This window comes from Drosophila mojavensis, unplaced genomic scaffold (assembly GCF_018153725.1).
Source record: "Drosophila mojavensis isolate 15081-1352.22 unplaced genomic scaffold, ASM1815372v1 contig_16, whole genome shotgun sequence".
Lineage (NCBI taxonomy): Eukaryota > Metazoa > Arthropoda > Insecta > Diptera > Drosophilidae > Drosophila > Drosophila mojavensis.
Window position 1 is genome coordinate 2,513,929 of NW_025318693.1, and position 27,107 is coordinate 2,541,035.

A 27,107-nucleotide genomic window follows, 5' to 3' on the forward strand; every position below is an offset into this window, starting at 1 on the left:
ATTGGCTTGAGATTTGCTGCTGTTGGCTTGTTTATGTTTTCAAAGGATTGCAGATCTGAGAGGCCAATCGCCTTTATATCGCAGCTGAGTTTGTTTGCATTAACTTGAAATGTTAATTAACTTAAAAGTCTCCATTTTAAAACACATTTTCTCGAATGGCTCGCATTTCTCTTTCCTCCCATCTCTTCGACTCCATTAAATGTTATGGCTTTATTCCAAATTCAAATTGTGTTGTACAAACAGTTAAAGAGGCTGCCTTTGGATCTCGTATTTGTCTTCCAACTGCGCCAACTCAGCTCAAAGCACACAGCCACAGCCGCAGCCTTTTAATCAAACCAAGACCAAGCTGCACGTACCGCACTTTGTTCGGATTGCGGCTAAAAACTTTTAGCCTCAGAACACACACTGGAAATTTGCTACTCATGTTCCGTCCAACCACGTTCTGGCTTCTCTGCACTCCCAGGGCAATTTGGAACTTCTGTTTGGCTTGCAAATGAAACCGCATCCAGTTGTCGCTGCCGCTTTGCTATCTCTCCTACGAGACACACAACAAAGTGCAGCGTCAGCCCAAATTGGCTGACTTGGCATACAGGTTGCCTGCAAACGAAGCGACGCAGCATCAGCTGATTGTTGTTTGTTGTTGCCGACATCTGCAGATGCAGCTTGAACGGCAACGCCAGCCAGCCACAGTGGACTTCGCACTCATTTGCATGCATACACTTGGCATACGTGCTCGTTTGACCCCGTGCAGAGAGGACACTGACCAGCAGACCGTCAGCATGTAAAAATGTCAATCATGCCACGCCCAGTCCCATGCTCGCCTCCCCAACCCTCCCCTGTCATTCCACTCAGTCGCTAACGACGTCTCGTGCCATTGTTGTTGCTATTATGATTATCGTTATTGTTGTCCCATTTTCTCTCGCTTGGCCCGCCCTCCCGACCACCCACTGGCCCCTTTGTCGCTCTTCCTCTTACTGCCACACATAATGAAATAAAAATATTGTGCTGTTGTCGCTCTTGTTGTTGTTGTTGTCCTTCGTTATTTTTACTGCTGCTATGCAAAGCAGAAACATAATAAATTGTTGCCCCACCAGGTGCCGTTGCCACCGCCCGTTGCAAGCCACAAAAGAGCTACAAATTGAAATTTAATGAAATTTATTAATTTGCTGCATTTGTGATGATGTGGCAAAAGTATTTCGTAGTCCGCCTCAAATTGATCACTCAGCGGTTGGTTTTGCGTTTTGTATCGATTCAATAAAACATGCAACAAACAAAAATCAAACAGTGAATGAATAATTCAGCGTGCTAAAAGGCCGAATTAAATACAAATTTGAAAATGGAATTGAGTTAAAAAGCGTGTTAAATGAAGCAGAGTTATCAAGCGGAAAACACCAAGGGAAATTCAGCCAGACCAAAACGAACCCAAACCAAAGCCAAAGCTGTGAAATTTAACGCGTTCAAATTTCACTGGCCAAGCAGCTGTGTCTTAAGGGTTTGAAGTATTTCGCAGCTCAGCTAGGAGATAAAAGTGGGGCTGGCGGATGAAGACAACTTTATGGAGATGCTGAAAGATGTTGAGTTGTTGGGAAGTTCAACTTTCTTGACTTATAGCTAACTGTGAAACTGTGCAAATACCAAACAGTCAAAATAAAAAGAAAGACATCTTCACATGTGTACTCCCCACTTCCTCTTCCTCATCCTCCTCTCTTAATGAGCTCATGAAATCAAAGTGACATGCAAACAGTCCATTAGAGGTGTAAATGGAACATGTCACAGACAACTAAGGCAAATGCGAAATACGTGTGCAATTTGTCACTTTATCGCTGCTTCCGTCTTTATTACGCATACGCAGCGTAAGCCATATGGGAAATCTTTTATCATCGCTGACTGAAACACGCAAATCAAAGGCTTTTGTCATCTTATCTCCAGTCGAGCCACAATCATCAAACAGCAATCACTTAGTCATATATCGTCTCGTCTTAACCCGCCGAATTTCACCTTCAAATGCTGACATTACCTTCCGCCATGTTTTATTTATATTGTTTGTATTTTCATAGCCTTCACGCAGCCTTCGCACAGTAGCCGCAATCAGAATGTCTCGAGGCGTGCGGCTCAACTTTGACATTCCCGCGTCGTTTTTTATGCCTCGCCTTTTATTGCGTGCCATTACTTTAATATTCTCGTGCCTCCTCCTGTTCGATTCACGATTCACAGCAATCGATGAAAGAACTCCAACTGGGTTCCTTGTGCCCACGCTCACATGTGGATGGGCAGATATTGGTTCAGGCACTTTTTGTTCCCTGTTGCCTTCTGGCTGGTGCTGTTGGCTCTGGCTGCCTTTAATGTATTTCAATTATTTTTATTGGCTTATCATAAATTATAATGGTCCCTGGCCTTGGCTTCCATTTATTCTCAGCCAACGCCCCTTCCACCTCTGCCCTCGAGTTTCACCTAGTGAAAGCTTTCACTCGCTTCATCACATTTTCACAGTTGTGTAGCTGCTGCTCCTGCTCCTGCCTTGCCCTCGACTGCTCCTTCGTGGGCAGGTCTGGAACACATGTTGAGCCTTGTTTCTGCTGGCATTGCTGCTTATTGAAAAACTTCGGCAAGTCGTTGCGTGGATCGCTTCGTTCCGTTCTGTTTGAGCAAACTTTCCGTTAAGTGGCAACAACTTTTCGTCCCTCTTCAAGCATTTTATAATTTCATGGCATTTCTTGGCATTGCTTGGCTGCCATGTTTTCCATATTTTAGTGTGCTGGTAAAACTTTATAGAGTTCATTATTTGCAGCAAGCGCGCCCTAATAATTTCTGCATTTGGCACGAACACAAATTGAATTGTGTTGCGGAATGACTTAACCGGAAGCTTAACTGCTTCCAGTTTATTTTTCATGCTGTTGAGCAGTATGTAAATGACAGCATATCATGGAGCACTTTTCTACTGAATTGCACTCGCATTGCATATCCCAAATAGAGTATCCTCTACTCTCAACAATCGCACTCTCAATAAACACTCTCAGAACATGGGAAGAAAACCATCTGTGGGCAGAGCTGACTAAATCAATTGCCTCAAGTTTGATTTATCTCTTTGATTTGCTTCTTCATCAACCAAACCATCTCACTGCATCTATATACACAGCATTTGTGGCATTTGTTCGTTCATCCTTCTCTCATTCCATCAAGCCATTATTCATCCTCTGTAATTTGGCACTGTGCCTCGTGGCGCTTGCCACATTGAGCACGCCGCATTGCATTCGCGACTCTATTACACAAGTTTCTCGCAATTTTAATTATCACGCCATCGTCATCATCATCTTCGTCATCATGCTGTTGTTGTTGTTGTTGTTGTAATTGTTGCAGCTACTAAAACTGTTGCAAACGGCACCGCAAATGCAATTTCCGTGCAAAATATTTGCACAAAGGCACAAAAACTTTGCCCACATCCATTTCGCTCTTTCGTGTTCCATTTCTCCATCTCTCCCCTTCTCACCTTCCCTCGCTCTCTTATAGCTTGACAAATACACGAAGCTGGAAAACTAAAACTAAAAGAAAAATGAAAACTTTCCCTCAAGAACGAAAAGTATTGAGCTCTTCTCTCTCTCTCTCTCTTTCGCTCTTCCATTCCTACTCCCAACTCCATGAACCGCTTTAGGTTGAACTCAACTCTTAACAGTCGCTGCTCCCGTTGCATACTTTGCGGCGTTTTGCGCACTTTGTAAATAAGTTAAAGTATTTCCAAGAAGAAGAACGAGAGAAATCGTTGGGTGCCGCTTCGCTGGCTCAAATTAAAAGAAATTTGCAACGAGCAGCAGACACACCAAGGGGAGAGACGCGGAGTAACAAGTGAACTGAACTGCTGCAGTTTGCTCTTCGTTTCTGCTGCAGTGGCTGATGCTCTTGTTGCATTTGCTTGTGTCATGCTCGACGACAAAATGCACTTTGTTTGATGAGCAACTACTACGAACACGGCAAACCAACTCAACCGCCCCTTGGCCGACATCTGGCAGAGCTGTGGCACATGCCAATGAGTGGCGAAGGTGGATGTAAACCATGCCAGGCAGAGGCCGAGCCTTAAAGAGAGACTCCGCCAGGGATAATGCCAGCTGACAGCCTTCACTTTCCCTTGCCCAGCTGTGCATCAGCTGCCTGAAAAAATAATGAGAAATTATTGGCGCATTGCGCCTCGAGCCACTCGAATGGCCCGAGAAATAAAGCTCGTTTACAGATCGTTGCGGACAGGTCTTATTACACACACACATGGGCAACACGTGAATTGATTCAATTTACTAAAGAATTTAATTAAATGCGGAATGTGCATATGCTTCATTTATATCAACTGCATTCTATTTGGAATAAATTGCATATTCCATGGGCTCTGTTGCATTCGTGTGGATGTTCGTTTCATTAAAGTGCAAATCGATTTTCAGAGTAGGCAGTTCGAGCTGCTTCCCTTTTGCTATGCTCCAAGAGACACAGGGGAATAGCCGTCTATCTAAGCAGCTTCCTCACACTGCATCGCCTTTGTGCAACATTGTGGCTGCTGCTGCAAGCTATGAAATGCGGCTTAAATTTACAGCCAAGGCATAAATTGCAAATGTTTTCCCAGCCTGAACTCTGATGCACCAGCCAGACTAAAGTAGAGCAAGGCTTCTCCTAAATTCCTCAGCCAAACAATGTCAAACTCTTTCCCTCTATCGAATATTATGCAGCTGCTCTGTCCCACATATTCAAGCTGAATATGAGGCAGGTATATATTTTATGGTTTTTCCTTTTAGTTAAATGTAAAAGGAAATGAAATTCCGGCCAAATAAAACAGCTCATGAAATGTTCTCTGTCTACATTTGAATTAAATTATTTGCCTGTGCTACCTCAAGTAAATTAGTAGCCAAGCTAATTCTGCTCGCCTCAGTCTCATCCCGCTCTCTTCTGTGGCTTCCCCTAAAACCATTTAATGTGCATTGTCACACTTTCACTTCAAATGCCCCGCTATAATTTTAGAGCTCAGCACTTATGCTGTGAGGCACACGTGAGGCGATTAACATAATTAGATGTGCAAATCCAGCACTCGACACACGCCAAAGACAAAGCCTGCTCACAACTTGACAAACAGGCAGTCATGAGAGGAGGAATGTGTGGAGAGGAGAGGAGAGGCTGTGTAAAAGATTCTCATAAAGTGTAAATATTTGCGTGGTGACAGAAGAGACGAGGCTCAGCAGGTGGCATCGAGTGACTGGGGAGACAAGCATAAACACAAACAAGGACACACACAAGGAAACAACCGCATTGAAAGCCGCAGCCTCAAAGGGCGTCTCTCTCTCTCTCTCTCTCTCTCTCTCCCTCTCTCTGAACCTTTTTGCTGAGCCTTTAACACGCACTTAAGAGCTCCGACATAATTTCCAAATTGTACAATTATAATTTCCGCCTGTGCACACACACACACACATATATTCACACCCACACACACACAAAAGTATTTCTGATAAGCACTTTAATTAGCTGAAGTTTTCCTACTGTCATTTTTCACTCCCAGTGGTGACTCCTTCCATGAGGTGGCTCCATCCAATTAATTGCCTTGTTGCTTAGTCTTTTCGCATAGGTGTGTGTGAATGTCTACTCATGTATTATCTTGTCTTGGCATATACTTTATCTGCTCTGGTCTCAAAACTTTTTATTTTCATTTTGGCTCCAACTTTTTGCATTATTGAGCAAGTGTGAGGCGAACGCAGTCCTCGGGCAACTTTGCTTTGGTTTCTCACCTGTGTGTGACCCTTGTGGCCTCACACTCACCCACACACACGCATAAGCAACTTGAAATGCAACTCCTGCCTCAGTTCTTCAATCTGTCATTCGGTCATGCTCACAGCCTCAGAGACTTCACTTTAAATTGAGTTTCTTCGGGCAAGTTTTCATATAGAGAGAAAAAAGAGCAGAATTTAATAGAGAAGTTCGCTTTGGGCGGAGCTGGGCCGAGCCGGGCGCTGTGGGCGTGGCAATTTGTATGTGCTGATTGCTGTTTTGTTATTCATGGAATTGTTTAAAAATTTAGATTGCTGCGAAAACCTTCAATTACAATTTGCCTCGCGCCTCTCAGGGATATATAGATTAAGGAGATGTCAGCATCAACATTTCACAGACTGCAAATTTTATTGAAAGAATTTAAATTAGACTCGATAATTAAATATCTTCAACAACAGTTTAGCTCAAATAGGATTTGCTTCCTTCTCTGTCTTCTCTATTCCCTGTAATCCATTTTAAGCGCAGCAAGTGTCCTTTTGGTATCCTTTCTCCTTCCCCTAAGTTTTAATTTGGAGTCGACTCCTGACTCAGCATTACGTGTGAGGACATTGTCCCCGTTTCGCAGAGTCTCTGTGGCGTACAAACACTCAGAGCTAATGAAAAAAGCCTTTTTAAATTCCACGTGGAAATAGGAAACGAAACATCCAAACGGAAGCAAAGTATTTGCAAGCATAATTTAATTAATTAGCAGACCGACTCGACGGCCATTCCGATTCCTAACTAGGCTGATTCCATTTTGTGTATTTTGTCAATTAGCTGGGAGCCGCAGGAGCAGCTGGGAGCACGTAACTGAGACTTGGAGCCTGGCAATTAATTTCGAACGTCTTCGTTGCCTTGGGGGCTCTGTATTTGGTTCCCCTAATCTCTATCTACGTGACTTCTTACGTTGTTAACAACGCGATAAAACTGTAAAGTGAACCCAATCCATTAATTAAGCCGGCCAACGGACTGGAGCAGGAGCAACAGGATAACCACGCAATTAGATGAATTGTGCACTGGCCGGGCAGCCAGGAGAGCCAGGAGACATCCGAATATGGGGTTTGTCTGTCAGCCTGTCTCAGCTGTGCTGCGAATCCGCTTTGTAGTTCGCCCAGCAGAAAGTGAGCAACCTCGTTTGGCCAGTGAACCGTGTGAACACCAGAGCCTCAGGGCACAAGCAGAAGCAGAAAGAGAGCCACAGAGGCAAGGGAATCGGATTCCAGAAGTGGCAGAGGCAGAGGCAGTGGCAGAGGCAGTCAGCGTGGCTCATTGAGTGGCAAACACACTCGCAGCCGGTAGAAAGGGACTCCTGTTGCTGTTGCTTTGTCTGCTGGCGAATTGCGGTCGAGTGTCATCGAACATGGCAAAACAGACACACACACAGGCACACACTCAGCTCTGTGAAAGAGCCTCCTACGGCACACAAAGGCAGAGCTATTGGTGTCAATGGCTAAAGATTAGCTGCATTTGCCCATCGAGCAGCCCTTCTAGCCATTTTGTCACATCATTAAGTTTCTAATTAGCCCAGGCAACAGCTGCTGATACTGAGAGCAGAGCAGGAGGAGAGTAGGTAGAAGAGTGAGAGCAAAGCAGGAGGAGAATAGATACGAGTAGAGGAGTGAGAGCAGAGCTGCTTTGCATGCAGTGCAAACATCTTAAGCTGCTTAGCATCGCTTCACACTTCGCTTAGCCAGCCCTGAGCAACTACTGAGTGCACAGTTGGCCTTTCTTATCATGTCGCCTTCCATTTGAGTGGATGATTCTTAAGCGCCTTTCAAGTGCAAATGGGCATTGGCCTGGCTAAGCCTTAAAGTGGCCAAGGCCAAATGCATTTGCAATTCCTGTCGAAGTAGAAGAAAATGCAGACTGTCGCAGCTTGAGAGAGATGAAGTCAATGCAAAACATTTGAATATTTTACAAAGGCTTAAATTGATTTTGAATATTCCTAACATCGACTTGCCTGCATTTTCAGTTCACATTCAGTCCGAGTCGAATTGCATTTTCGTTTCTCTAATACTCCATTCCAGGCATAAGCCCTCATCGTTTGGCCGACAATGTTTCCCGTGGCAATTAGTGCGGCATGCAGAAAATTTGATTATCGCACTATAAGTGGGCCTATGGAGGGGGTGGGAGTGGGATTGGGAGTGGATGTGGACGTGGACGTGGTCGTGGCTGAGTCGTAATTGGAATGTTTTGAGGTTGAAATCGCGGATTTGCCAGCTGCCCACATGTCGCATTGTTGATTTATGGCAACAGCCGCAGCCCCAGCCACATTCGGAGCCACAGCCACAGCAAGAGAACAGAGCAGAGACAGAGGCAGAGAGAAAGAGAGAGAGAGAGCGCGAGTCGAGTGCGTGCTCCGAGCCAACCACAAATGCTGGATATCTGTGTTGCAACACTGCAGTTGCACGGCTGGTGGGGCTTAGTAGTTGGCGGTTGCCTGAATGTTGGCTGCACTCATTTTGACACCCGAAAAATAGTTCACGCTCGACAGGCAGGTGCACAGCGGGGACTATGCGCATGGAGTGGCCCGAATGCCGCTGGAAGCATATTCAAATTGGCATCTGGCATCGGATGACCTCCATCCTCCATCCAGCCCAGCCCAGTTCAGCCGCAATGATTGAAAAAAATTGGCTTAAGTGCTTAACTAATGGTAAGCATGGCAATAAGCCGGCTCATGAGCATGCTGCCACCCAGAGAGTGAGAGTGAGACAGGGAGAGAGAAAGTGATAGTGAGAGTGAGGGAGGGAGAATCTAAGTTTGGGCACTTTCATGACCCTGACATAAATCTCCAGCTAGTTGGGGCAGCTCCTTTCCTAGACGAGGTTGCTTGCGTGAGCTTGCAACATTTTTTGAGTGTGCGTCCATTAAACGTTTTCCGCTAAAGGCCCACAGAGCACGGCCAATAAACAAAGATAGCAGAAGGATAAGGGCAAGCACAAGTGAGAGGGATAGAGATTGGGATAGGAATAGGGATAGGAATAGGAAGTAAGCAGGACGCAGTTAATTGGCTTTCAAAGGGAATCATAGGGAGATAGGAAGAACTATGTGAACATTAATTAAATTTGAGACTATTTTGTGTGTAGTTTAGTGTAAAATCACAAAGGCTAGCTGATAGCTAATTGAATCCATAACAGCATTATAAAATAAATTGAGATTCCATTTGGGAATTTTGTCGTGTCAGCAACTGTAAATCGCATTTGAAATGAGCTCAAAGCATTAAATTGACAATTTAAATATTGAATATAAAATGTTCATGGTTTGCATTTGCATTGTGTTTAAAATTAAAACTAATTATTAACAAATTATGTGCATACTAATTTCATAATAGAAGTGAGAAACCAAATCACTTTCTGACTGAACAGCGCTCAACACACGACATTGTTTGCTCGCTCATCTGTGTGAGGGAGTCACAACTACACACACATACACACGCATACTATGACAGTTAACTGCAAATTGTAGCTGTAAAGCGCTAATGCAATTTTCCAGCAACAGCGAAATTTCCACTTAAAGTTGCAGTTATGCAAATGCATTTGCCCCTCATGTGTGTCCACGTATTATTGTGTGAGTAAATGTGTATGTGCATGTGTGTGTGTGGATCGTGCGTGAAATTAAATTATCCCTCGATGACACAGCGCGACCCGCAGAGCTAATTGAACGAATGCGTCAAATGTTATCTAAACTTTTAATGAACGGAAACTGTCAACTGATGTTAATTGGAATTGAATAGACAAAGTCATTTGGTTAGTTATGAAACAGAAATTGCCACATTATTTCAGCCAAGAACAATTAGGAAAACTTGGCCATGGCCAAAGTTTGAGGGAAAAAGTCAAATTTAATAATTGGCCTCCTCCACAGGAAGTTTTCCATTTGGTCTTTTTGCTTGTTTACGTTGAATTTATTTAAAGTTAATTTGACAGAAATTGAAATTCAGGCGGGGAAAATAGGAAAATGGGCAAGAAAAAGAGCAGAAGAGGCAGAAAAACTTTGCAACTTTGATTGAAACTCGAGGCGGGGCTGAGCAGTAAAATGGATGCTCCGTGGCATTTACTTCCAGGCCATTAAGACACAATGACACACGCGGCTGTTAAAGAGGCCAAGAGGCCAAGGGGTCGCGGGATATAGGGGTCTCTGTGTATGGGGGGAGGGCGGCCTTTGTCTAAACTTTGGGCCAGATTTTGCCTGTCTGACCCTGTATTGACTTTTTTGTCGCCTCTGACACTGCAGACCCTTGTCATCGGCGAGGGCGGGGGGAGTGGTGACTGTGCCGATAATATCGAGCTTGGATTGTGCCTAATCACAGAGCTCGAGCCGATGGCAGCCGTCGACTACAGCACAGCAGAACGAATCCAAGCAGAGCTCTGTCTCCTTATGCCCACCCAGATTATCATTGTCAAAGCCAAAATCATAATAAATCATTCGGTTCCAGCTGGAGCAGAGGAGAAGACAGCAAACAAAGCAAATTCCTAGTGTCTTAAAACTTGCTGAAGAAGAGTCTTTACTTAAGTATTTGCCAACTTCCAATTCCTTTGTAATCATGTTCCCTCTCCTGTTTCTTCTGAGAGTAGAGTAGAGAGGGACATAAACCAAATTATAATAATCCGCTTTTTTCTCACAGGTGATGCTGCAGCTAATGGCCAGCTTGAATTAGAATGAGAAGAGGCTCGTCCCTCCATTCCCATTATAATTTACAAGCAGATTAAGAAATTAATGGCCCACCAATGTGGAGGACGGGGAGTGAAGTGGGGTGTGGGGCTTTGTTGGGCTGACTTGTGGTTTTTCGAGGGCTTTGTCATTTTTCATTTTTAATGTGCGCCATGAGCCAGTCCGAGTTGCCTCCCATGAAAACCAGATAAGTCGAAGTCTTTAGCGATAGCAGTAAATGATTCACTCTTAGAAATTATGAGGTTGGCTTTAATTGAGCTGCCTTTGTGGGAAGTTCTAGGAAATGAAGCAAACACTTTTCCACAAAGTTTGCGCTTTGTCGTAAACATTGAACAGCTTAGCCATTGCCGGGCAATAAGGGAAGCCACGAAATTAAATAGGTCCTGCCACAGGCAGACAATGAGATAACTCCATTGAGGCTGCAACTAACAAGCAGATTGGCCATCGTCAAAGAGGACCAGGACAACAAGGACAACTACCTGGCGACAGCCAGAGACACTGACAACGCTTTATATTCTATTTATGAGCCACAGAAAGTCGAGCAATAGCAACAACACAATGCACAGAAGGTAAACTTAATTTCAGTCAGAGAACAGAATAGAATAGAATGGAATGGAATGGAATCAAAAGGCAGAGAGAAGAACAGTTGTATGGGGCGTTGACTGGTTTCCGTTTCCGTCAACACTGGAACCGAATACTGTTTCCTCTGCCAGTCAACGAAGAGGACAGCCAGACAGTTAGTTATTCAGGCCATTAGTCTGCTTAGTGGGTAATTTGCAAATAGAATTGTGGCAGAGCGAGAAGAGCGTAGAATTTAATTATACCTTGTTAGCTGCTGAAGACGTTAGCTGAATGCCCCAGCTCGGCAACGAGCATGGCTCCAACATCAATTATAATGCAGTTGGCCGAACGTTGTCGAAACGTGAGCGAACTAGTTGAAAGCGTTGATGGCCATAATTATACTTCATTATCTCAATATTGGCTACAGATAACCAATTGATGAGTCCGTAATTAATGCGGCCACAATATCAATCATACGACCCATGCGCCGCACAGCTTATTATTATGATTTTCAAGCCCAGACTGCTGCGATTTGCAATGCATACATATTTTATATTCGAAAATATATGGCCTCATGGATAGACATATAGACACATCAAAATCGTCGATTCATTTAATAGCATTGGCTGTAAAATTTAAATCTGCAGGAAATCTATGGCAACCGCAGCTAGCTAAAAAATATAGAAATATTTTGTAGGCATATGTGATTGACTTGTGCATACCCTGGGTATGCAGTGATATCAAAGATCTCAAGAGAGTAATCAAAGGCTAGGTCAAAGGCAACATCTACTCAGCTGATTCTGCTTTGCATACAAAAATATTTATTTCGTTGAAAAATCATGTTCTATTTCAAATATGAGCAACTCTATTCGTAGTCATCGAGCATATGCATAGAGGGTATAATGAAAACATTTCTATACAATTGATTGAGTGACCGTCGCCCTCATCCGAATGGCAGCGAACGGCATCGAATGGCATGGCCTCCTCGTGGGGCCTGCAGCGTGTTTACTTTATACATATTTGATTTGGCCTCTTGCAAATATTATTGCCACTGCGACGTTTGTTTTCATAGCGGCAGGGGCTGGGTGTAGTCGCCCCAGCACTGGGCGACTCCATATGGACATGGACACGGACATGGATCATGTTTGCTTGTTAAATAGCATGGCAGGGCGATTCAATTTGATTGGCGGGATTGCGTGGGCTTAGCCAGCAGTCAGCAGTTTAATGGAATTGTTTATGGCCACCATGACACTGAAAGATAATCCATCATATGCGAGAACGAGGGCGAGGGCGAGGGCGAGTGCGGAAGCGACTGCTCTTTGAAGACGATGTCCATGTACTAACATATTGAAAGCATTATGAAATGGAGCTCTGAGTTTATTCAATAAAAAATATATAGAGTAAGTCTAAGTATGCTGTTCAAGTTATTTGATATAAGATTCGATAAAAAATAGATGTATAATAAAATAAATATAAATATATAAAAAATAAAATAAATAAAATTATAACTTCTTATTAATTATTTTTAATAAATACTAATTTAGACTACTTAAAAATTGAGGTTTGATTTTTACTGAAACTGTATTTACTAGAATATTACTATTCAGTAATAAAAACCTATAATATTACAAATAAAAGTGAATAAAAAAATATTAAATTTAAACTAATGTGAATAAATGTTTAATATATTTATTACATTTTTAATAAATGTGAGAAACTGCAAAAAGAAAAATAAATAACTAAACAAAAATAAAAATAAAAAAATAAATAAATTTAAATAAATCCCAATTAATTAGTTAACGACGTTGCAGAACTCTTATCATATTCTTAAGTTTATTATATTATATATATATATATTATATTCAAGGTATTTTAGTATATTTGTCTTTAAGGCATATTTCAGCGAGGATGCTTAAGCTGCGGCACGCCGCAAAGCTCTGCACTGACCGGCTTAACACACATTTATTGTTCATTGCTGGGTTATTTAATGGCATCGTTCTGGCCTTTAACTGCGCTTTAAACCAGTCGCCATATCCGAGTCGTCAGCTCTGCCAAAGCGCCCCGGGCGAGTCTACTTCCAGCTGCAATTCTCTTATGGCTTCAGTTTTATTCTGTTACTGGCTACTGTTTGATCGCCGTGTGGCTCGTTGCCTGTTTAAATAGCCGCACAGACAGTGCGAGTGAGCGAGACGGTCGACTGTCAAAGGATGTTGGCTTTGCCATAAAATGCTACCGTTGCGTGCATTAAAAAGCAGGCGCAAATAACGCCACAGCAGATATTTACCAAAAGGGATTCAACTCTCCACCGGCTGCCCTAGTTTAGCGACACGCACAGACACAGGAACAAGGATCCGCTCAAAGGCAGCCAACACGAGTTTCATTTTAAAGGCAAGCAGTGTGTAAAATTGAAACAACGAATGAGTATATGTATGAAAGCATAAATCATTATTGATTACTGCAGACCCAGCTCTTAATAGCCGCCGCCCAAGAGCCCTTAACGATGTGCTCAATGTTGGGCAAACAACGGCTCAAACCTTAGGCCTAGAAGCAGCAATCGTTTGTCATAATTTGCACAGTTCAAGGGCCCGTAAACACTGTCCCAATTGATTTATAATAAGCACTTGTCCGAGTGTTAAATAAGTGAATGGCTGTTAGATATCAATTAGACCTCAAAATGCATTCGAAAATATAGACATATTTTAATTGCCCTCAAAATGCATTGGAAATATAGATATACATACATATAAAGATATATTTAAATTTACTCTCAGAATGCATTGAAAGTATATAAATATGTGAAATATCGTTAAAATGCATTGCAAGTATCGATATATATATAAATATATTTAAATTTACCTTCAAAATTGAAAGAAAGAGTAGTACCTCAATAATAATACTGCCAGCAAATTTAAATGAAAGTATATAAATCTATAATAAAGAAATTTGAAATAAGTAAGAGCTTTGCCATTTGATAGCGCCATTTATACGGACGAATGGACAGACGGACAGCAGGACGAATAATATAAATTTTATTCACTTCATTCTCCTGAATGAGCTAAAAAAAAAAATATTTATATATATATACGAATCGGCTCTTAAAATAAACTAAAAGTATACAAATATTGAAATACATAGTATATATAGATATATAAAAAAATAAATATCAAAATACATGGAATATTTAATCAACAAAAAATATGCACTGACTTCTCTGCAAAGGAGACTCACTCTTATGGCTGAGAGACTCCATTTTACTGAAATACGAAAATTTACTGATATTAAAAAGAAAAAGAAAATAAAGCGAATAGCATCGTAAAATTATAATTTCCCAGAAATTGTGCCCCTGCTGCCTTTAATATTTCTTCAGTGCTTCAACTATTCATAAAAACGTTGCACGCAGCAGAGAATGAAACTGGAGTAGAGCATGCCACGGCGGATAGTAAAATTTTAAGGCACAATACCATATTAAATTCATTTGTGACTCCCGCAAATGTTGAACTTTCATTACGCTGCAAATTTTTTTTATACCCTACAAAAAACAAATTTATGTGGCAGCGTCACATTAATGCATATGTTGCCTAATGGAGGAAATAGCTAGGGAGAAATGTGACGAGAATAGGTATATGACTTATAGACTTGAGCTCTGATGCCTTTTAAATGATAATAAAGTGAGCTAGGCATCTTTGTTTAAATGTATTTAGATTCACAAAAACTCTATGAGCTGTCTCTGCCTATAGGGTATCTCACAGTCGATTGTATTTACTGAGTAATTTTTTGTTTACCTTTTTTTTCTCACATTTCTCTTCTCTCTCTCTCTCTCTCTCTCGCTCTCTCTTTCTCTTTGTGCATTATACATCTGCACAAATGTTCTTTTTATGACCACCAAATGCGTGTGTAATTATGCCTCGCACTGAGCGCCTTGGGCAACATTCCAACTGGCCACAGTTAATGTGGCTGGCTGACCAAATGGTCGCGTGTTTACTGTTACACACACATACCCACACACACACACACACATATGTACATGGAGATATTTTTGTATGTCCCAACTCGCTGGCACATGAATTCGTGTAGCGTGAGTTTAGTGCCGGGGAATTGCCCCAACAATTATTATGATGGCTGATAAGCGACCCACACACATACACACTCACACACACACACACACACTGTTACACATGGTAAGTCACGCACATATACTGAAGCGACGAGGCAGCATTTGCTTTCCTACGTGACTGCTGGTAATATTCCTGTGGCAACTTAACGTCTACGCAATGCTCATGGCATGGGGTTAGCATAATGTGGGGCGTATACGTAATGTGGCGTGCTTCAAAACTCAGGCAGCGACGAGTTTAGTTGCAATGCGAGCACATGACATTTGTGGCAACATTTGTGACCGCCTCAGTTGCCTTGGCCTTTTTTTTTCTTTTTTTTTCTTTGGGCGAGGAGGGAAGTAAGGGGCGCGTCACGCCCCGCCGCCTCGACGCCACCCACAGTGGACTTCTCTGTCCTGTCCTCTGGCTGTCGGGCGTGTGTGCAATACACCTTGCCTCCCACACATACATATGCGCATTGTTTGGCAGCAACTGTGTCCTCTTTCATTGTCATTCCATTTATGTGACTGCGACTGCCTCACTTGGCAATATTTCGTGCCTCTCGCCCTGCTGTTGCTTTGTTGCTCTGCTCCTTTTATATTTTATTGTTTATTACAGTTTTATTATTATCGCAACAGAGAAACTTTCTCTCTGTGTGCCTCCTCATGCGGGTGCCATTATTTCAGCTGGGGTAGCTGCAAATTAAAGACAAAGCACACACAAAACACGCTGATGAATTGCCAGATAATTAAATATGCCAAAGCGCATAATGGACGTGGGAGGTGGCAGGTGGCACGTGGAGTGTGCAACAAAGAACCTGCCCAGGTAACCACTCACGTAGGACGCGAGAGTGACAGCCTAACAGCAAACACCGGACAAACTGGCGTTTGGTATTTGACGGCCGAAATTAGCATTTTGATTGAAATGGTAATTGCTCAGAAATAAATTACTTGCCGAAACAAAAGAACACGCTCATAACTAATTCTCTAACAACATAAAACAATATTAACTCAATTTTGCTTTCACTAACTAACTCAATAATACAAATTTATAAGAAAAACAACATGCATTTTCGGCAGCAAGATTTGCACTTGTTTGAGGCCAACCTATGATCTAAAATTTATTTCTTTACATAGTTATAAAATTCATCTATTGAAATTACATACATGCAAGAAGTCTCTATATGCATTGCTTATATTTGCTTAAATTTATACCCTAATACCCCAATTTTTCATTGGCTTTAAAAGACTAATAAGAAATCAGAGATAAGGATTTTGTTAAAATTTATGTAAAAGTTAAAAAATAAGCGTAGCTGACCAAATAAACTTTATATCCTAGATCACGGCAATGGACTAAGTAGATATAGCCATCTCTGTCTGCTCGGCCGTATAAACGCAGCAATCTCATAAACAACAAAAACTATGGACGAGAAATTTTAAATGTGTAATAGTATATCATACACAGCACGAGTCTATTATTCATTTCCCAATAGCTCATTCGATTTTCTTATTATCCAGCTAGTTAATGTAGTTGACGGAAAAACCAAAAACTAAGTATATCAGATTCAGTGCACATATAAAAATTTGGTATCGTATTTTGTGTATTTTATTCTTCCGAAAAAGTTCTAAAAATCTTGTTTCTAATACTAATCTAAGTCATTTTATTTTTCAAATATAACGTTTTGTTAATTTGAGTAAGAGTCCTCTAGTTATTCAAGAATTAATTGCCCAAAGCATGACCCACACTGCAGCCCAAGTGGAGTTGCATAGTATATCTGCTCTCTTCACAGGACTTAGGGTATATTCCAGTCTAGCAGCTTCAGCAAAAGCAGTCTTACTAAATAAATATGAGCTAAAAAAGAAAACAGTTTCCAGATATTTCTTCACTTGAAGGTTTACAAGATCCCCAACTTAAATTCAATAATAATAGGCTTTGTTATCAGGAACATGTATAATTTGAATTTCTTCAATAGCATGTCTTCAGCTGGCCAAATGCCGTCTTACGTGCACTTGAGAGGCTTCATTCAAATTTAAGTACATTCCCTGGCGCGTTCGCCGTGATTAAGTAGCTCCCATTATTCATGACGCGAACAACAAAGCGCTATTTGTTCGGGGTAATAACTGAAATGTCTTATTGATTTATAGGGCGATAGGCAAATGCCAACAAAACCAAGATACGAATAGGAATACTCACTTGTCCGTCGTTTGTGGCGATTAAATCGTGTAATTAATGTAGGCCGCTTTAAGCTTGGCCACTTGGCGTCGACTTTTTGGTACCTACTAAGCACTCGTTGCGCCTCAGGGACGAGTCTGTCCGCTGGCGTTTGTACAAATGCTCGAGATTTTCACATTCACATTCAAGCAGCAAATACTTGAGTTATTTCGGTCGAGCATGATTTCAAGTTGTTGCCATCCTAGTTATTTCGACATTTAATTAAAATATTGCGCATACGCCACGTGCCGCAGCCAAAGCCACAGCCAGATCCACAGCCGGATCCGGCAATGTAGGTTAAACACTATGCTGAGTTAAGGAACCCCTAAAATCGCGACCGCCAACGCCAGACGAGGTCACAATCCGTTGAAGCCATTGCCAGCGAGGGGCTGCATCAAGCTAAATCCTCAACATGCCACGCAAAGCCGACTGCATATGTATTGTGGCGCATATTGTGTGTGGGCGAGCTAATAAAAATAGTTAATTTCACTAAAACAAAAACAATAATAGCGTCGACTAAACCCAAATTGCTTTTACTTTTACTTTTACTTGATTAGAGCGCCCTGCGGGACCTCAAGTAATAAACTTTTTTCTCTTGCTCCATTTCATGCCACATGCACACAACAATCCATCCACACCCACACACACACCCCCACAAACACACACACATACACTCCCACACACACATTCATACAACAGGCCACGTGTACGCCGAACTTTTGTTATTATTTTATTTATTATTCATTATTATTCACCTTCGCTCTAGCCCAGATTCACTTTGATTTTGTCTAATTTTAGTTATACGACTCGTACTTTAATTGTATAGCAACTATGTATATTAATTTTTTTAATAACTAACGTAATATTCACGACACGTAGCGTACGCCGTATGGCGAGCGTCCCTAACGCGTTTACGTCACGTTCCACCTCACACGAAAGCCGCCAAAAAACTGAACTCGTTTAACGGTTAAATGAAAGCCAGCGACGTCGACGCAGGCAGCGACGTAGACAGCGACGCCGGCGTCAAACTCGTTTGACATTTGCGGAGTCTGCGCAAATCACATGCCGCCAAATCAAAACAAAGTTAACACTTGGGCTGGCTTGTATATGGAAACAAGGAGATTCTAAATTTATGACAGACTTTTAAATAATTCCATGGACATCATAGCAAATTTTATATTAATATGATCAGCTATTCAAAAATAATAGCTTCCAATTTTAAATCTTCAAAAATATTTGAAATTTTCAAAAACATTTTTATATATCTTTCTAACGTATTTCATTTCAGTGGCGCCACCTAGTGTGCGACAATGTAACTAGTCAAACTGCATACGCTTCAAGGCTGCCAGCTATGAGCTATATGAGCCAGTTCACAATTCACATATGGCATTTGAACTAAAAGCCAGACAAATGTATATCAAGAAACTAAAGGCCGCACTCACATTTTGGCGGGCTATACGTAATTTCAAATTGTGAATTCAATTCAAAATCACTACAATTTTAAATTCTAAAGCTTGTATAGGTAGGAAATTATATATAAAATCAATTTAAATATATGTGTATATAATAGAATATTAAATTTAAAAAAAAATCATATAACAGCATTTTTGCTATTATTTTATATTTTATATTTTATATTTAATTTAATATTCAATTGCATTTCTTCATTTTTGCCTTTGATTTAAGGAAAGCAAAATAGCTTATAATATTCTCAAAAACAAAACAAATCTTTGATATGTATATATTTCACTTTAAAATTATGAATACATTTTTGTTTATATATATAAAAAAAAATTTGATTTGTAATACATTTGTTAATTATTTCTATATTAACAAGCGATCATGATTTTAACAGTCATTAAATGAAAATTAATATATGCATTTTGAATACATTTTTCATCTTGTGATTTGTAATACATTTTAGAAATCATTAAATGAAAATCAATAATGAAATTTAGAATACTTTTTTGGGCAAGTTGCGAATTTTGAATAGTTAAATTTCTATTAAATTAAATCGTAATCTAAATCGATTTTGGAATTTCGTTAAATGTGGCCAAATCAATTGGCTGACTGAGTTCTTAAGATAACAACAACCTATCACATAAAATACCATTTCACCATCCCATCGTATGACTCCTACGAAAGCTAAGCAATAAATATATGTAAATTACTGGAACGGACTTCGTTCATCATTGAGGCGGCACGATTTTCATGCGCCACGCATTCTTGATCATGTCGGCCGCCTTCTCGGCAATCATGATAACAATTGCGTTTGTGTGGCCCGCCGGCACGTGCGGCATAATGGATGCATCTACCACGCGCAGGTGCCGAATGCCATGGACTCGCAGCTCCGGGTCCACGACAGCCGTGGCATCCGTGGACGGTCCCATCTTGCAGGTGCCCGACTGATGCTGCAAGCTGGAGCCGTACAGCCGCAGGCAGCAGCGCCAGTAGTCGTTGCTGGCGAAGATCAGATGCTCGCAGCCCGGAAAGGGGCGTGCATGGAATCGCGTGCCCATCTTCTGCATTGACTTGGTGCGCACTATCTGCAGGATCTGTAAAAAAGTTAACAGAGTTGAGAGAAGACTCCACTATGTCTATATAAAGGGAAGTTGGTACCATTTCGATGCCCTCGATCATGGCGCGCACATCATCCGGATGCTGCATAAAGTTCGGCTCCATGCGCGGCCAGTGGAAGGGATTGCGACTGCGCAGGGAGATGCGTCCAGTGCTCTTGGGGCGCAGCAGAACAGGCACCAGGCCGAAGGTCTCCTTGTTCTGCATGTCGGAGTACATTTTCTCATAGAACTCATCCGTGATGCCCAGCAAATCGCGCAGGGTGCCAAAGCGATCGCCGCTGAGGGAGCCAGCGCCCAGGACGAGCTCCATATCCGCATAGTCCTTGGCTGAGAATGTTGACATGAAAGTTAAACTACAGATTAGACCAGATGAATGGAATGTCTTACCAAAGCTGGAACTGGGCGTGCGCACAAAGGCGAAGGCTTCGGCGCCGCCAGGAATCGTGTAGGGGCCCTGGCCGGAGAAGATGTAGCGAAAGATGTCCGTGGGATTCAGGAGCCGTGCATCGTTGACTGTGGAGTCGTTCACCATGAACACCAGGCCATTGAGTGTGATGTGATCCTGCAGATTGTAGCCCACTGGCAGGTCCTGCAGCACAGGTATGTTGTGCTCCTCCAGGTGCGCACGTGGCCCCACGCCGGACAGCAGCAGCAGCTGCGGACTGGCTATGGCGCCTGCAGAGAGGATGACCTCCTTGGTGGCGCGCACCACATATCGCTGGCGGTGCTTGGTAAACTCCACGCCCACGGCCATCTTGGTATCCGGATCGATGAGCAGCTTGGTGACCCAGCTCTTCATCGAGATGTGAAGATTGCGCCGCTGCACCACGGGCTGGATGAAGGCTTTGCTGGTGCTGCAGCGCCTGCCGTTGCGGATGGTCGCCTGGGCTCTGGCAAAGCCCATCAGCTTCTCGCCATTCGTATCGGTTATATCGTAGCCCAGCTCGCGGCCCGACTTGAGGAAGGCCTTCAGCTGGCGGGACTGATAGTCCGTGTACTGCACATCCAGCGGCCCGTTGCGCCCGTGGTAGGGCGACTTGTACAGGTCGGGGATGCCGATGCGTTCGGACTTCTTAAAGTACGGCAACACCTCCTCGTACGACCAGCCCGTGTTATTCGCGGCCGCCCAGCCGTCGTAGTCCCGGCGGTGGCCGCGCGTATACAGCATAAAGTTGATCAGACTGGTGCCTCCGATGCCGCGTCCCTTGGGCCAGTTGCAGACGCCGTTGCGCAGACCCCGGCAGGCGTTGGGCGTGGCGTCCGCCTTGTAGCCCCAGTTGTAGCGCGTGGTCTGGGTGAGGGCCGCCGTCAGGGGCACGTCGCTGATGAAGGTCTCCTGGTCGCCCGCCTCCAGGAGCAGCACACTCGCCGTCCTAATCTCGCTCAGTCGATTGGCCAGCACACAGCCCGCCGACCCGGCGCCCACAATGATGAAGTCATACTCCGGCCGGAAGGCCGTGGTGTCCGGAATGCGAGTGTTCAGCAGCGATGTCTCGAAATCGCGCACCAGATCCACCAACAGCTGGCCCCGAGCGCAGTCCCAGCACAGGCAGAGTATCAGCACGTAGGCCAGGCGCATCTTCGGCAGCAACGGGAAACGTATCTGCAAGATATGCTAATTAGCGAAACGTTCTAGATACTCGACACATTAGCATTCGCCTCAAAATTGCAAACGGCCTTCGATTTCACTTTAATTCTGGCCAAAAGTCGCAAAATTCACGCACCAGCGGCTATTCTCCGATATCTGCTGATTATTCCCCTTTTTTTTTAGCTCAAGTTCAACAAGTTTCCGATTACATCGATGCACAACAGCAACAACAACAACAGCAGCAATAAAAGTTTAAGTGTGCAAAAATAAATAAACAAAAGAAACAAGAAAGCCAAACAATAACAAACATGTGGCCAACTGAACCGGTTGCCGATCAAAACAGAAAAGCTGAAAAGTGAGCAAGCAGACAAAGAAGAAGAAGCAGACGAGGCGAGAGCCGAAAGCGAAACTCACAAAATAATTCGAGCGCAATCCGGGCAAAAATATATTTGCCGCATTTGACGTTGACCCATAAACGCGTTCGCGGATGTTCATGGAAGCCAAACGAAACATAAACAAAATGTAAGAAATCAATAAATAAGCACAGAAGCTACAAGAGCAACGACTTCACGATACGCTCGAATTGAGTCAATAAAGAAGATTCATTTAAAAAAATATACTTATGTTGCCGTATAGTCTTAGACTAAATGCTGAAACTTTTAATATAAGAAAAAGTCGAATTTGATTTGTGTTTTTAGTTAGTTTAGCTTGTGAATTGGCTTTAGGAATGCGGCTTATAATTAATATATAATTAAATCAATTCTCAAGGCTCGAAAAACTGTGCATTGCAACGTAGAGTAATTTATATAATTTAATTGCTTATTTAATAACTCATCAGAGCAAATTGTGGACTTAGGCTTAATAAATACGCTTGGAACGAAAGCTTGAGTTTGTAGTGGAGCAATTAATTTTGTTTTAAATTTTTGGTATTGTGCTTCATATTTTATATGTGTACTGAAGTTATTTCTGCATAATAATCATTATATTTACTTTAATTAAATTTAATAGTACAAGCGAGTGACTATTGAAGAAATAAATTAGACGTGAATATTTATCATGGGAAAATGCGTTTACGGATTATTCAAATTATATTTTAATAGGTGAACAAATTAATGTATGTATATATAAATATATTTTTGCTATAATAAAAATTAATTTGTAATCTATTTATGATTTTATATTATTTATTAATTATTTATTTATTTATTATATATATATATATTGTTTTTTTTTTTTTTTTTTTTTTTTGTCTGGTATTAATTTGAAAGCAAATGGCTGTACTATAAAATTTATTAATATATTAAAAATATATGTGAAACAAATTAATAAATATAATTTACATATATAAAAAACACACACATCCATACACATGTGTAAAATATAAATAGGTAAAAATTAATTTATAAGATTAAAAAAAAATAAAATAAAATAAAATAAATAATAAAATTGACCAAAGGTATATTAAATAATACTTTTTAAGTTGAAAAAAAAGAGTAACAAATTTTCTCAAATTAAAACTATTGTTTTATATACGTATCTAACCGTGTCGCCAATTGATTGCTACAATTGCAATACTCTCTCTTGCAGAGCATCACAATCTAAACTAAGCCACTCAATGTAGTGGGCGCGCTGCGATTCCACAAAATTACCTTATATGCAAATTAAATGGCCAATATTGTTGGGTTTTTTGCCTCAAACATTGAAGTCTATCGAAGCTCAAAATTGCACAAATAGGCAAAAATAACAGCAACAACAACAACAGCAACAGCAAGAAAACAAAAAGAAGGCATTTCAATTAACCTCAATAAAAGAGCGGAGATACGTCTTACAACTAATTGATTTATCTGTGCAATCAGTCAATGTAACGATACCGATTCAGCTGCCTTTGTTCCCGCACAATTGGTTCTACGTGCATGGCCTTCAGTCGCAGTGTCACTGACGTTGAAGAAAAGCTCATTTATAACCGGCCAGCGGACGAGATCTCCCATACAGAACTGCCCTACCACAAAACTGTCAATTTCATGGCTGCAATCGATCGAAGGGCGATGCGCTCATTAAAGTTCTTCACAGCTCCCGCAGCTCTTGTGGCAAGTGACTTTGTTGTCAAAACAAAGATCAAACTGGTTCCGCTGCATTTAATATTAATGTCTGTCATAAAAACTCTTTACGAAAAAATTATAAATCATAGAAAATGTTTCAATTCATATCCATTTGCATTTTGTGCCTCTCAATGGGTTCGACTTGGCGGCTGCATCCAATTAGCCAAGTTTAACAAGTTGCTGGCGTGACGAATGGCTCAAACAGTTGCATTTGATTTAGATAAATGTTGAACAATTATTATCAGATACTACAGGAATTATTTAATTAGTTGGCCATGCCGATTGGCCAAGGGAAAATAACACTGATGAACCTATTTTTAAAACTGATAAAAACTTGCTTAAGCGCACTTTCAATTGCGAAAGCTGCATGGAAGTAACTCAAAAATCTGATTTCATATACGAGTAATAAAACCTATTAAAATAATTGGATAATTATAATAAAATTCATGTTTGATATATAAACTGAAATTTAGATTACAACTCACTTCAATTAAGTTTTTTTTTTTTTTTCTTAAATTTACACCAAAATTATATTAAAGAAAACTTAAAAACTAAATATGTATCACACGAAAATTTTTATCTTTTTTGTTGTGCAATAAAATTTTTTTGAATACTTTTATATTCATATGCAAAATTTCAATTTTAAATATTCTTACGAAATGCACAAATCACTTGTATAAAACACAAAACACGAAACTTATTTGGTATTGAATATATTTGTAGTGCGAATGAAATATAAATTTAATTAAATATTTTTTAAGAAATACCAAATTGATGTTCTATATATTTTTATTCTAAAAGAAATATTCTTTTATTTTTTAAGAAATTCCAAATGTGTTATTTTTTATATTTTTATAATGCAACCACTGTTCACAATTTTATAAATATTTTAATATTCACACTTTGTCTGCTTTTGGCTGATGAAATGTTATTCTTAGCCAATATAGCCAGAGATATGTCACACATGTTTATAGCAAGTGCAGTTTCAGTTAAAGTCAGCAATTCACTCACACAGATCCGGCTCAGCAGACCCCAAATATGTGCATGTGGCACATTTTATTCACTTCATTAGTTGCGAAATTCTAAACACGTTTGCCTATGCTTACTGCATTCAGAGTGCACTTACGCAATGGGCGTGCTGCTCTCCTTAACGGATAGACTAGAGCGTTGTGCAGTCGATGTCTTGTTTTGTTTTAGATTTTAGATTTGCGACTTGTGATTGGCTGATTGGTGATCTCGTCAGCTACTGCGCATGCGCGCGCGCTGCTGTCCGCTGGTTAAATGAATCGCCGCTGCCGGCGCTTGCAACGACGAAGCCTATGTGGCACGAATCAAGACGGGTAGCTGCCCGTCGGTTAAGTCGGTCAGTTTGACGCGCTACGTTCGCTCCAACACGCAGACCTAGACGCCGCCGGTGCTGGACTGCGGCCCAGTAGCCCGGACTAGTTTGGGCACGAAGAAACAGTTGGGGCTCTCGTCTTTGTATTTCAAGTTCAGCGCATGAACTTGCAAAAATTTCATTTCAGTTTATTTTGATTCGCGGCTCCCAGGCAGCCTCTGCTCCGTTTCATCACACGCCATAAATTTCGATTTTAGTCATAGCCAAATGTTTTTGTTTTGCATATCATGGCTGGCTGACTGGCTGACTGGCTGGCTGGCTGGCATTTGATTAACAGCATTGGATTATGCTCGACATCCATTGGCGGCAAAGCATGCGCTAATCAACCATTTGCCTATTAGCAATTGCTTGCGAATAAATATAACTATGATATATAGTGCTTCCGCTATTTAAAGACGCGGGAGCAGATGCTGTTGTTGACAGCTCGAGTTCAATGTCAACGCTGTCCCATTCCCTCTCTCTCTCCCACTCTCGAGCCGGGTATCTCTGTTTATCTTGTATCTATGCGCTTTAATGGCGATGACTTCACGTTACAGCGATTACAAATTGAAAGCTCAGCCATAGACATTTGCATATGTAAAACATTAATGTGCTGCTATTCATTAATGGCCAAACAACATCATAGATATGTGCGTCTTTAGTTCGGCCTCAGTTCGACGGATTTGCCATTTCGTTGCTGATGTTGCGACTTTCATAATCAATTTTTGGCGCCAGCGACCTTCAGTTACTCATTTATACACATACACATATCGATATATACAATATGTATAAATAAATATCTATTTTCTATAGGTTTTCTACTTTAAATCCAAACAAATTGCCGCCAATGCATTTCAGCCGACTCTCGCGCGCTTTTTGTTTAAACGTTCATAGTTGATATTTGCACAGATTTTATGCATATTCATTTCGCATGACTTGGCAACTGTGGAATTGACTGCTGTTTGATTTTAATCAAGTGCAAAAACACACACACTCACACGAACACACTCACACACACACACACAGACACGCAGAAAAGCACTCGAAAGCATTAATTGTTAATAGATGAAAAGCTGAAACAATGCCCTGCTAATTTAAGCAGATATGCTAAACAATAAACAACGAATGTGTTCAAGTGCCAAAAAGTGATAGTATATTTAAATTGATTCGCCTAAGGCGCAGTATGATTAAGCACTTTTGATATTTTATTCGCAGTCAATTTAATATTAATATATCAAATGACGCAAAATTAAATTTGTATATAAGTATAACAGGGCTTCCCCAAAGTTCAGCTAAACATACTACTGAAAAATTAATGTTTTTAAGTAGTGTATTTGAGATGGAAATTATAAGCTATAATTACATGAGAAATATAAATTTTACTACATGTATTATTAAGTTCCTTTAAAAACAGACAAATCTTAAGCAAAGAATATACATATATGAATCTCATTTTTCTCATTTCTCTGTTGATCGTACAAGAATAAAATGCAATACCCTATAGGAAGAGAATTTTTAGTATGTTTTGCAAATATTGATATATATTTTTTCTATATGAAGACAGACAGACACACAGACGGGAAGCAAAACGAACATTTCACAATAGTAAATAAATTTGTGAATGAGCATAAAAAAATAACTAAAGTATCCAATTTGCCACGCTCTTCAACTCTCATATGGCTTGTAATACCCTCAGTGGGCATATATATAATATACAGTAGAATCCGGTTATGACGACTACGTAACGTCAGTACAGTTATTGCGACGAAAATTCTGTTCTCCAGACAAACTTATATGAGCAAGCGTATAGGGCTATAGTGTCTTCCGGGTATTACGACGGTCCCTTGAGCGTCGTTGTAAACGGAAGCTACTGTATTTATCTTTCCTTTATTACATAGATTATCTGCAGAAGAATATGTTGTAAATACTCACGTTATATATAGCGTTTATCTTTCAACATACTTAACTCTTTTTCAATTTCGCATTGCTTCAAATTTCCTTTTTAGTAGCGAAATGATTTGTTTGCATATCAAACTGAAATAATTTCAAAGCTGAAAGCTGCATTTTTACATTCGTTTTATCATTCTTCCTATTCTATTTTCCTTTATTTATTTCACAAATTTCGATTTAGTATATTAGGCAATTTTCCACTAGGTGCTT

General features: G+C 40.9%; 2 protein-coding genes across 5 annotated transcripts in view; both read right to left on the reverse strand.

The window, feature by feature from the left end:
- Positions 1–18,248, reverse strand: part of LOC6573693 — a 70,053-nt gene extending 51,805 nt beyond the window's left edge. For all 3 annotated transcript variants that reach the window (XM_044007258.1, XM_044007256.1, XM_044007257.1), the window contains exon 1: positions 18,059–18,248. The gene's annotated coding sequence lies outside the window, so the exon portion shown is untranslated. The remainder of the gene's footprint in view (positions 1–18,058) is intronic.
- An 879-nt stretch (positions 18,249–19,127) lies between these two features.
- Positions 19,128–24,866, reverse strand: LOC6573692 (glucose dehydrogenase [FAD, quinone]). 2 transcript variants are annotated; one of them, XM_001999722.4, is made up of 4 exons: positions 24,696–24,866; positions 20,270–21,485; positions 19,923–20,209; positions 19,128–19,858 (listed from the first exon to the last, which is right to left on the reverse strand). In XM_001999722.4, the coding sequence occupies exons 2-4, from the start codon at positions 21,459–21,461 to the stop codon at positions 19,493–19,495; spliced, it is 1,845 nt and encodes a 614-aa protein (XP_001999758.1). In that variant the 5' UTR covers positions 21,462–21,485; positions 24,696–24,866; the 3' UTR covers positions 19,128–19,492. The 2 variants fall into 2 exon arrangements, with proteins under 2 accessions (XP_001999758.1, XP_015022552.1); XM_015167066.3 differs by lacking the exon at positions 24,696–24,866 and adding an exon at positions 24,581–24,670.
- Positions 24,867–27,107: the final 2,241 nt, after the last annotated feature.